We start from the raw sequence: 12,061 nt of genomic DNA on the forward strand, positions 1-12,061 counted from the left end.
TTGTTCCCCTCCTGCCTCCCCCCTGGGGCTGGGGCGGTCGCAGGGCGGTGGGACAGGGTCTGGCCGAGGGGGTACAGCCCAGCTTCCCCCACTGTCAGGATCGGGGGGCTGAGGTGGGGCGTCGTGTCCTTACAGCTGGGTCTCGCTGATGTCCAGAACGGGAATTTCCCTTTTTTCTCTTCCAGTCCCTCTTTGAGCGCCAGGGCATGGCAGCACACTCGGGGGTCCTGGCGGGAGCGGAGAAGCCCCACGTTTCACTGCGCAAAGGAATTCCACGGACAAAATCCGTAGGTAAGGTGAAGCAGGGGGAAACCCCTTCCTAAAGAGGAGAGCGGGTTGTTCCCATGGAGCATTCGTGCCCACAGAGGAGCCGGGAGGAAAGATTCAGCCCTTGTTTTACCGGCTTATAACTAACGATGGTGGAAGAGGGGATGGTTAATGGGATTGCTGTTCCGAGCCTGGCGCTGGTCCTGCTCCGGGCAGAGGGTTGGGCTGGGGACCTCCGGCAGTCCCTCGCTCCATCACTCTCCTTCCAGCCCTGCCGGGGTTGGGGGGCTGCTCCCCCCCTCTGTGCGGGCAGGTGAGGGTCTGTGGGTGATTTTCCAGCGGCTGGGCGTGCAGTGTGCCGGACATGGGGGTTCAGAGTGTAAAACCACGAGCTGTAACGAACCGAGGCGATGGAGCAGGCAGCTGGAGTTGTCTAAGGAGCAGGGCTCCGTCAGGATCTTTAGACCCGCTCCCAAAAAGTTTTCCATGCAACAAAAACCAAAAATATGCTGGAGGAGGGAGATGGGAGGACGAGACGGAGTGACGAGGGGCTGGTGGCACCATGGCAGAGCAGGGGGCTCGTTTTCTCTCTTGATTTTGGGTATCAGGGGGTTCTGTCCGGGCGGTGGCACCAAGCCCCGGCATCGGCGAGGTCTGGGGGCTGGGGGGTGTCACTTAGGTGGAGGAGCTGTGGGGCAGGAGGAAAGGGGGGGGCTGCGTGGCAGGGGCTGATTCCACGTAACCCCAAGGCATCATTCGATAGTAACGGTGACGCCAGAACAGACTGTGTGCTTAACACACAAAATAAGTGATGAGAAAGTAAATTCTGCTTCGAGCTACGGCTGGGAGCAGCACAGTCCCAGCAAGGATGTAAAAATGCGTTGAAAAAACGCACGTGTTAGTGTTCAAAAGGTGCTTTTGGGTGTCCAGAGCCACGGGATCGCTGTGTGTGTTGGTGTGAGAGCAGCTGTGGTGCCACGTGAGGCTGGGCTGAGAGCAGCAGCCAGCTGGAGGTAATCAGATGGGAGTGTGATTAATCCCAAAAACAAACCAGGAGAGATCAGCTGAAGAGAAGAAGGAGTGGGGGGGTGTGTTTGAGGGACTGCCTGGTGTGTGCTCACACACCACGCTGCCGTGGGATCCGCAGGCAGGAGCTCCGGGAACGCCGCAGAGCTGCACCAGAACCGGGGCCGAGCAGATGATGTGACGCAGCGTTGGAAGCCAACGTGGGCATTAATTAGCGCTTCAGACGCAGCAGTGCTATGGCTGTCCGTGGTGGGGGGGGCAGAGCTGACTGTGGGGTCCCACAGCACCGACCCACCGCCGTGCTGGAGCAGAAGACACCCGTTAATTGTCTCGTGGAGGTGAAGATGGTCAGCAGCACGTGCAGGATGGGATCTGTCTCACCCAGCCAAACATGTTAACGATGCAGAAATCTCCATCCTTGTAGCCCTCTGCTGTGACCGGAGGGAAACAAGCCCTTCCAGCATCATTTGCCCAACGTCTTGACCTTCGAGGCGAATCCTGCCCCAGTGCCCGCAGGGTGTCTCCTGGCTGCCGACCTATCCAGCAGCCTGGCAGACAAGCAGGCAGCGGCCAGTGGGGGCTGAAGTGCATTTTTATTCTGCAAACTGTACCCTAGATGTTTGGTTTGTGGGTGAGAACGTGGAAATGCTTCTAACAAGAGTTGTTTGAGGTTCAGTTGAGCCACAGACAGCTGGAAATCCTATTAAAGGAGCTCTATTGCGTAAAATAGCGTCTTAACACAGCAACAGATCGTAAACTGGAAAAGCATTCGTTAGCTATGCAATACTTGCCCGTAAGGAGCTGCTTTGGCTTGTGCGAGCAGAGCCGGTGGCTCGGGAGGTCCCTCTAACGCTGCCCCTGGCTGTGCAGGTGCTGCCGAGGGTCTCTGTGCAGAGAGCTGGGAGAAGAGGGGCTCGAGGTCTGTAGGGTTCATAGGACCATAAGGTTTGTTGGGTTGTGTGCAGGGTTTCTGCGCTCAGGAGCACAGAGAGCAACGTCCCAGCTATGTCTGCTTCGTTCAGCACCCAGAGCGCTGAGACCCTGCTCCGTGCACGGGATTCCCACACCCCCTGCGGTGAGGGGGTTGGAAACGCCAGGTTTAATCTGGGTCCCGGAGGATGCCAAGCGGACCTGGAGATGTTCTGAGCAGGAGTGGCTGCAGCTCTCACAGGCGCAGCATCCCAGCACAGCCCGACGAGAAATCCAGGGAAGAAGTCACGCCTAGCTCCTAACGACGCTCCAGCCAAGACTGGCCCGTGTCGGCGCTGCAAGGGGACCATCCCTGGGGAGGAGGGACTGCAGCTTCGTGTTCCAGTTTGCCCGCACAGTACACACCAAGAGCGGTGCCTCCTAGGAACTGGCTGGTTTTTGTGGAATTCCAGCCAGGCTGAAATAGCAAACAGGCAAAGAGCAGAACTGGGGGGGCAATGGGCTGGTTTTGGAAGTCCTCCTCGAGCTGTCATCTCACGCCCACAGCGACAGGCGCATACGCCGTGCAGTTGGTTGACTTCATGATGAAAATCACTACTAAAAGCAAGGAGCTAGATGAAAAATAAGCAGGGGTTGGTTGGTTGGTTTAGTTTTTTGGTGAAGAAATGGTCTGAATAAATAGTTATTACGCATGTGGCACAGCTGGTTAAGGTTCCTGGGGACTTGGGACAAAAGATCAAAGCATTTCGTGTTTGCATCTAAAAATTTCTTGAGGTGAAGGTGGTTAACCCTCAACTGGCTACAAAGAGAGCAGAACGGAAGAAATATCTCAACACAAATGTGAAGAAAAGAAATGCATTGCAGCAGGGGAGGCTGATAGAAAAGAAAATCTCTGTCAGACTTCCAAGAGAGCTGCCACGCCATCTGCTCCGGCATCAGAAGTTAAAAACACCCGCGAGTCTGCCGAGCCGCCGTGGGACCCGCTCAGCCTCTCCCCTGAGCAAAGTCAAGATGATGCAGTGGGGGTTTTGCACGGATAGACGTCGCCTGCATCCCCGTGTTGTGTGGGAACACGAGGGGCTGCAGGCGCTGGTGGGGTGACAGATGCTCCGGACTGACTCGGTGTTGGCACCGGGGACTCGGTGCTCACCAGCCATCGGGCAGCGCGGTGAGTATGCGTGAAATAGAGTCACGAAGGTTGGAAAAGACCTCAAGGATCATCAAGTCCAGCCGTCAACCCAACACCACCCAACCCACTCAACCATGTCCCGGAGCCTCCTCACTGGGCTGAGGGCAGTGGGCTTTCCTCCTCCTCCTCCGGTCCGTTCTGGTGTCCCCTGGAGCTGGTGCCAGCCCTGCGCGCCCCAGGAAGGGATGCTCACCCGCTTTCCACCTCTGGACCTGAGCAAGGCCACGGCACTTGGCGCCGTTCTGCTCTGGCGAGGGGCAGCTTTGGGAGCTGCTCTGCCGTCCCTGCGCGGGGAGGGCAGGGTTGGGGACAGTGGGCTGCTCTGGAGGGAGCCACCTCATTAGCCAGCCCCAATTAGCACACAGAGGTAGGTTCTCCCAGGGATTTAGGCTGTTATGGCAACAGCCCCGAAAGCGTTACGGAGAGTTTTTGTGTTGTCCTTGGAGATGAATGACGCACTGAGCCGCTGTGGATTGCAGAGGGGCTGCCGGGGGGCTGGTGGCATTGCCGAGTGGTGCCTTGCCGGGGTTCCCATCTCGGACCGGTTACTCTGGATGCTTGGAGATGGGGCTCTTTGCTGGTCCATGCTGGTCGCTGGAGGCTCTGTTTTCATAGAATCCCAGAATCCCAGGATGGTTTGGGTTGGAAGGGACCCCAAAGATCATCCAGTGCCACGCCCTGCCATGGGCAGGGACACCTCCCACCAGCCCAGGTTGCCCAAAGCCTCATCCAGCCTGGCCTTGAACCCCTCCAGGGACTTTGGCTCAAGCTCTTTCCTCCTGCACACGCCAACCTCCGTAGTTCGATCCCGGCGATGTCTTGCTGCTCTTTTTAGGAAGCATGTATGCCCCACAACAATGAAGATGCAGGATGTGCTGTTTGAAGAGAGCGGAGAGATGAAATCTCGGTGGCAGTTAGCAGAGGGACACGTTTGTTTATTTGCTGTTGAAGTGTAACCTCCAGGGATGTACGTGCGAGATGGAGCAGGCGTGGAGGAAGGGTGCAGGCAGCACCCAGGGGGTTGTGCCATTTGTGGCAGAGAGATGCTCTCTTTTCTCGGAGCTCAGCCCCACCGCCACCATCTCTCTGGAGAACTTGGAGGAGCTCCCGAGGTTCCACGTTCCTCTGGCAGCCCATCGGTGTACGGCAGCATGAGGTCTGGGAGGGGCAGGGCTGCTGGGATGCTGTGCAGGGAAACGGGGCACAGGCACTGCGCATGGTCCTGCGCCGGGGGAAGAGCAAACGGCATGGTGGCAACTGCTGGGTGAGGGGCAGGGGGGTGAAGGGACGATCTGGTGCAGGTGCTGCGGATGTAAAGGAACTGCCTGCCCCCAGTGCCGTGCTGCGTGGGCGAGAGCCTGGCTGAGGTTCATCACTGTGGACTGAAAAAGGGGAGATGGAGATGAGATATCATAGGAATATCAAGATATCAGGAAATTCTTCACTGTGCGGGGGTTGAGACCTAGCCCAGGGTGCCCAGAGAAGCTGTGGATGCCCCATCCCTGGAGGGGTTCAAGGCCAGGCTGGATGAGGCTTTGGGCAACCTGGGCTAGTGGGAGGTGTCCCTGCCCATGGCACTGGGTGGGCTTTAGGGTCCCTTCCCACCCAACCCATCCTGGGGTTCTGTGACTGTCCTTGTCAGCTGACAGCCTGGTCAGTGGGTGCACATGCCGGCGGAGAGCTGCTCGGGACATGGTTCAGTGGGTTGGGTGGTGTTGGGGTGACGGTTGGACTTGATGATCCTTGAGGTCTTTTCCAACCTTCATGATTCTGTGATTCTACAATGATTCTATGATTCCCTTGAGTAACCCCAAGTTGTGTCAAAGGGCTCCAAGTGCTGCAGAAGCTGGTCAGGCTCCTCCTGCAGCCTGCCCATCCCCTGGACCAAGGTCTGGCCATTGCCCAGCGCAGAATTTAGCAACAGACAAGTGTTTTAATGATAAAAGTGCAAAATTAATGTATTTATGTAATATTTAAGTAATTAACTGTTAACCTCTCAGTCAGTAGGAGTTATGTTGGATAAAAGAGAGCCACGCTTTCAGCTCCCAGCACTTCAGATAAATAGATTCTCTCCATTTCAAGTCACAAACTGCTAGGATGGTTTCACCGGTCTTGCAGCTGGTCCCTCACCTTCTAGGAGGACCCTCATCCTCGGCGCTTCTTTAACCAGGGATTTCTGCGTGTCCGTGTGCTCCTGCCCTCCGCAGGGGTCTGCAGAGCCCAGCCTGCTCTGCAAGGGTTGATGGCAATTCATAAATTCCATCCTTAACCGAGATACTGGGTTTGAAGCCTGCTCCCAAGGGATTCCCAGTCGCCTTTGTTCAACTTCAGAGGCTCCCTGAGCAGAACCGTCTCCCGCGCAGGCAGTGAGCAGAACTCAGCCATGGTCAGGCTCAGGCTCAGCTATCAACAGATACTTCTCCATGTGAAGGGAGAGGTTTGCTTTTGCCCGTGTGATCACATTTAAACAGCAGCGAGGAGTTTTTTTCTATCATGAAAACCGTATTTCACAAAACGCGCTGTCGCCGTAGGAATGGGCAGGGAAAGGTTTGAATCAGAGAACGTAACAACGCAGCGACGCTGCTCGAAGGACGCCTTGTAAAAGGTCTGTGCGGGCCAGACAGGCATCAAATTAAACTGCTCGATGGAGTTTCAAAAGAGAGAAAAAGAGGTAATTCTGCAGCTTGCTGCTGGGCATGCAAGAGATCTGCGCCAGCCCAAAGAGGACTGCCCATATCTGGAAGAAGAAAGCCTGCCAAGGGTTAAAGGCAGAGGCAGCCTGACTCAGCCAGCTTGGAGCAGCAGATTGCTGGCAGCTGGCAGAGTGTTTGGGAGGGGTGAAGCAGTGCTGCACCTTGCAGTGCTCTTGCTGCACCTTGTGCTCTTACTGCACCTTGCCGTGCTCTTGCTGCACCTTGCGGTGCTCTTACTGCACCTTGTGCTCTTGCTGCACCTTGTGCTCTTACTACACCTTGCCATGCTCTTGCTGCACCTTGTGCTCTTACTACACCTTGCCGTGCTCTTGCTGCACCTTGCAGTGCTCTTACTGCACCTTGTGCTCTTGCTGCACCTTGCAGTGCTCTTACTGCACCTTGCAGTGCTCTTGCTGCAGCTTGTGCTCTTGCTGCACCTGTTCTTGGTTGCTGCCTGGCACAGGGCTGGATGTTCCCCTGCACGACCCAGGGAGGGCTGGAGGAGCAAATATCGAGGCGGTGTCATCAGCAGAAGACGCGGAGTGAGCAAGCGGCACGGGGAGGTGGATGAGTAACTGGCTGTGGTTGTTTGTGCAGAACTCGAGCGAGCAGAGGAGCCGTATCAGATCGGGGAGTTGCAGGCAGGGAAGGAAGAGCCTGCCCAGAATCTGCTCTCCTCCCACCTCTGCCCCCAGCGATCTCTCCTGAGTGTTGATTTTCCTGCCGAGGAGCCATAGGGGATGTTTGTTTTCATGGGGAACGGACGTTACTCCTGCTCTCAGCCTGGGAGCCAGCACTGGGATGAAGGCACCCTTCTGCTGCCGTAGGATCGGAGGATCGCTCAGGTTGGGAGGAGGAGGTCTCCACTCCACCCTCCAGCTCCGAGCAGGGTCAGGATGAGATCAGGGCGTCTTGCTCCGGGTTTCCTCCAGCCTGGTCCTGCAGACCCCCAAGGATGGAGCCTGCCCACCCATCCGGGCAGCCTGTTCCGCTGCTGGACCGTCCTCATCGGAAAATTCCTCAGTTTATCCAGGCAGAGCCTCTCACCTCGGTTTGGCCCATTGCCTCTTCTCCCCCACCATGCACCACCGGGAAAAGCCCGGCTTTACCTTCTCGAGAGGCGGCTGTTGGGTCCCCCAGAGCCCTTCCTTCTGCTGCCAGGGGTTCTGCCTTCTCAGGTGCGGGACTTTGCATCCGTCCTTCCCATGGAGCTCCTGTGACCCGTTCCTCCAGCCCACCTGGGTCCTTTGGAGATGTCATTGCACTGGGTCATGCTTCGGGTGTTGTTTTCCATAGCGCTCCCCTCCTCGTTCAATTAAAAAATGGAGGAGAGATGCTCACAACAGAGAAAAAGGAGTGGAGAATAGAGAGAATAAAATCAATAATTGTAGAAGCAGCTGTGTAAAATAAAACAAAACCAACTGCCTACGCCTTGAATGCATTTGGATTATCTCCCTGTCCCCTTCACCCTTCCTCCCCCTGACGTCCGTTGCTTTTAACTCTTTCCAAGACCATCCCAGCAGGGCTGTGAGCTCCTGGGTAGGACGGGGCTGCTGCCCCGGCAGCCGAGGGTTTGCAGCGAGCGTTGGGGTCAGCGTCTCCTCTGGCTGCCCGGCCAGTCTGCAGAGCAGGACGTTTGAGAACGATGCGCCAGTGTTCCCGTTGGGTTTCCCGAAGTCGCTCTGTGCTGGCCATGGGGGAACCTGCCTCCAGCTGGGCAGCGCATCCCCAGGACCAGCTCTGATGGTGCCAGCCCGTGTTCCGGACCGGTCTGGGCATGGTAACAGAGCTCAGCGCTGCGTAAAGGTCCCTGCTTCAGCTCCTGGTGAGAAGTGGAAATAAGCATGAAGGCTTGACCGGTTTTTTTGGGTCTTTGTACTGTTGGGAAGAGGGAAGTGGCTTCACTGGCTCAAACCACGGCTCCATCTAGTGCAGGATCCTGGCTCAGGCGTTGCTCTTAAGCAGATGCCCAGGGAAGCATGAAAATAGGGCAAGGATGTGATATTGTTCCTGAATGCTCACCCAGGCAGCTGCTGGCTTCGGTTCAGAGGTTTCTGTGCACATAATAGCCCCAAAAACTGCATCCTCCGTGCCTTTGTCCGGTCTCTTTGAGCCTGTTCCGTGCTTCCCATCCATGCTGCTGCCTTGGCATTGAACCCCCCAAGCTGTGCGCAGCAAAAAATATCCCGGCTTTGAAGACAGCGATAGTCTGGGCAACGTGACGAGATGCAAAATTCAGTGCTCACTGGCCAAAATATTCCCTTTTTCCCCAGCGGGCTCGGCGCCTGCAGACATTTGGTGCAGTCACTCCATGGCTGCCCCGGCGCTCGGAGCGCTGCTGGACGTGGCAGAAAGCATCCAGCACCCTGCTGCTGCACCAGGACAGGGCTTTCTGCCATCAGGAGCAATCTGGAACCTTGCAAAGAGCTGAACTGTGGCCGGAAAGAGGGAGGGATGGCAAGTAAGCAATGAGCAGAGCAAAGCAGGGCTGGGGGGAGCGGGGCAGGCTGATGTGACCTGGGCAGGGGACGCGCATCCATGCAGACACTTGCGCCATACGTATTAATGGATTTTTTTTCTCCTGTTACTTTACTTAGGAAGCTTCTCATAGTTTTTCACTATTACAAGCACCTGAAAAAGCTCTGGCTGTGCACCAGGTAGTAAGTTAATAGCAAGAAGGGCAGAATCTGGCTTCTCTGGGTGCTTTCAATTCTTGAGATGCGTAACTGACGTTCTTGCTAGACCCTGCTTCTGGATCCCGTCTGGCGCCTTGAAGCATATGGAACCCCTCGGGGGGAAGGGGGGAGCGTGACAGGGCGCGGCAGGGTGCGAGGAGCCGCACACGGAGCCGGGTTTGCTGCAAGCGGCACAACCTGCTTGCACCCGGCTGTCTCGCACCTCGGCGTCGGGAGGTTGGGTGGAGCAAGCGTTCGGCTCTGTCACCGTCGCATTGGTCTGCAGAACCATCAGGCTGGCTGGGACGCGTCGGGCACGGCTGGCTGGTGGGTTTAAAACTGTGTCAGACCTCGGGAGAGTCTGCGGCCGCCTGACTGTGCCGGCTGAACGTGGGCAAAGGGTCAAGTGACCAAATGGTCAAATTGAGGGGGGGTGAGGCAGTGGCCCAGGGTGCCCAGAGAAGCTGTGGATGCCCCATCCCTGGAGGGGTTCAAGGCCAGGCTGGATGAGGCTTTGGGCAACCTGGGCTAGTGGGAGGTGTCCCTGCCCATGGCAGGGGGTGGCACTGGGTGGGCTTTAGGGTCCCTCCCCACCCAACCCATCCTGGGGTTCTATGAAATGGCAAATGCTTGCCCCAAGGGAATAAAGGATGAAGTGGAAAATCTCCTCAGAAAGAGCGTGGGGTAGGGGGAAGAAAGGGAAGGGGTATCATATGTGCAATTTGCGACAGCTGTTGTGCTCTGGATTTTCTGGAGACATCCTCTCTGACTCCCCTGTCCTCCTTGTTTTCCAGGTGAAGACGAGAAACTTGCTGCTTCTCTGCTGGACGGGAAGTTTCCTCGGAGCACATCGATGCAAGACACTGTTAGGGAAGGAAAAACCCCCGCCTCAGACAGCCCCACCCCCGCCTCCTTCCCCGTATTACTTCGACACAGGCCCCCCTCCATCCTTCTCGCCGCCTCCACCCCCAGGAAGAGCTTACGATACCATCAGATCGAGCTTTAAGCCAAGCCTGGAGGCTAAGCTCCACGGCCTCCCGCAGGTCATCAGCGCGGCGGAGATGTACGACCAGGCGAGGACTTCCATCCCCTACCCCGAAAGGCAGAAGAGGGCCCGATCCATGATCATCCTGCAGGATTCCTCTCATCTTCCCGTGGAGCCCACAGAGATCCCCCGGCCTGGCCCATCCGCCACCCCTCCGGAGAAGCTGAAGAGGAAGGGGAGGGTGATCGACAACCCTTACGCCAACATGGGGCAGTTCAACGTCAGCCTCTTCGCCCCCACCAAGCCCCAGAGGAAGAAGAGTCCTCTGGTGAAGCAGTTACAAGTGGAGGATGCCCAGGAGAGAGCAGCCCTGTCCATCACAGGGGGCTTCACCCGGGAGCCCTCTCCCACCCGCAGGAGCCATCGCCTGAGCGGGGTGGAGTATCAGCACCACGCCGGCATCGCGCAGGTCGAAGCCACGAGCATCCCCTTCGCCACTGCCATCGCGGGAGTCATGAAGGACAGAGACCGGCGCCTGGATGAGAGGCGGAAATCCACAGTCTTCCTCTCAGTTGGGGCCATCGAGGGAACCCCCCCCAGCAGCGACATGCCATCCTTGCAGCAGTCCCGGTCCATTGATGAGCGGTTGTTAGGAAGCCGAGATGTACTACTGCCTTCCCCTGTCTCAGCTTTAAAGCCATTAATTAGCAGCTCATCCTCAACCTTCATCCACCCCCTCACGGGAAAGCCCTTGGATCCCAACTCGCCCCTGGCGCTTGCGCTGGCCGCAAGGGAACGAGCCCTCTCGACTCAAGTCCCATCCCGGTCACCCACCCCGATCCACAGCCCGGACTCGGACAGAGCAGCACCCCTGTTTGTGGACATCCAAACCAAAGAACCAGAGAGGGGAGAGTTGGAGAGCTTGGTGTCCCCCGCGTACTCCCCGGGAGGCAAAGGGACGATCGGAACAGACTCTGGGACTTTGGCCCCTGCGAAGAGCCCGTGGGGGACGCCGTCCACGCTGAGAAAAGAAACCGAAGCACGAGCAGAAACGCCTGGGAAGGAGGAGAAGAAACAAGAAGACAAGAAGTCCATGATTATCAGCATAGTGGACACGTCGCAGCAGAAGACCGCCGGCCTCATCATGGTTCATGCCACAAGTAATGGCCAAGACGAGGTAGGACTTGAGATAAAAGAGGAGAAACCCGCTGTCCCCAAACCCGCGGAGCCCCCGAAGGCTGAGCCCCAGCCCAGCCCCGCGGGACAGCCCCCCGTCAGTCCGGCCTCTGACAAGACGTTGGGACAAGGGAGTTCGGAGGAAGAAGTGGAGCCCTACACGGTGACCCTCCCACCAGCTCAGTTGTCTTCAAGTGACGAAGAGACGCGGGAGGAGCTGGCCAAGATCGGGCTGGTGCCTCCACCGGATGAGTTTGCCAACGGGGTACTGGTCACCACCCCCGGCACACCGGTCAGCCACCTGGCTACGCCCAGCACGCCATCCATACCAGCGGCAGCAGTAGCACCTTCTACCACTGGCGGAACACCCTCAGGGAAGCCCTCTGATGCCCCCGTAGCCCCGGAGTCTGCCGCAGACTCGGGAGTGGAAGAGGTGGACACCAGAAGTTCAAGTGACCATCACCTGGAGACCACAAGCACCATCTCGACGGTCTCCAGCATGTCTACGTTGTCCTCAGAAAGCGGGGAGCCTACTGACACATACACTTCCTTTGCGGATGGACAAACTTTTATACTCGAGAAGCCACCAGTGCCTCCAAAGCCAAAACTCAAGTCCCAGCTCAGCAAGGGGCCAGTTACTTTCAGGGACCCACTTTTGAAGCAGTCTTCGGACAGCGAGCTCATCTCCCAGCAACATGCGGCCACGCTGGCGTCCGCCAGCATCGGCCGGCCACGCTACCTCTTTCAGAGAAGGTCCAAGCTATGGGGGGACCCCATGGAGAGCAGGCCCATCCATGGGGCTGACGATGACAAGCCAACTGTGATCAGTGAGCTAAGTTCCCGACTACAGCAGCTGAACAAGGATACGCGATCCCTGGGGGAGGAACCGGCCGGGTCCCCGTTAGATCCCGGGAAGAAGTCACCGGTGGTCGCGGCACGGTAAGATGCTGGTGGCCAGCCAGGGGAGAGCGCGCGGGGGGACGGGGCGGTGCAGCGGCGGCAGTGTCACGGTGCCGGGGTGTGCTCCAAGGGGCGATTCAGAGATGTCGGCACTTCGCCGCCGCAGGACAGAGGATGCTGAGACATGCTTTGCAGAAGCTGCTGTGGCTGGTTGGTGCTC

The 12,061-nt window shown here is 57.5% G+C and overlaps 1 protein-coding gene across 1 annotated transcript; it reads left to right on the plus strand.

The window, feature by feature from the left end:
* Nucleotides 1-185: 185 nt before the first annotated feature.
* On the plus strand, nt 186-11,880 carry SHANK3 (SH3 and multiple ankyrin repeat domains 3; the record flags this gene model as incomplete). Its single annotated transcript, XM_010086415.1, is given in 3 exon segments — nt 186-291; nt 9,575-9,659; nt 9,661-11,880. Coding segments are annotated over 3 exon segments (2,411 nt in total), but the record flags the coding sequence as incomplete, so codon positions are not given.
* Nucleotides 11,881-12,061: the final 181 nt, after the last annotated feature.

The sequence above is a fragment of the Pterocles gutturalis genome, unplaced genomic scaffold (genome assembly GCF_000699245.1).
Source record: "Pterocles gutturalis isolate BGI_N339 unplaced genomic scaffold, ASM69924v1 scaffold7911, whole genome shotgun sequence".
NCBI lineage: Eukaryota > Metazoa > Chordata > Aves > Pterocliformes > Pteroclidae > Pterocles > Pterocles gutturalis.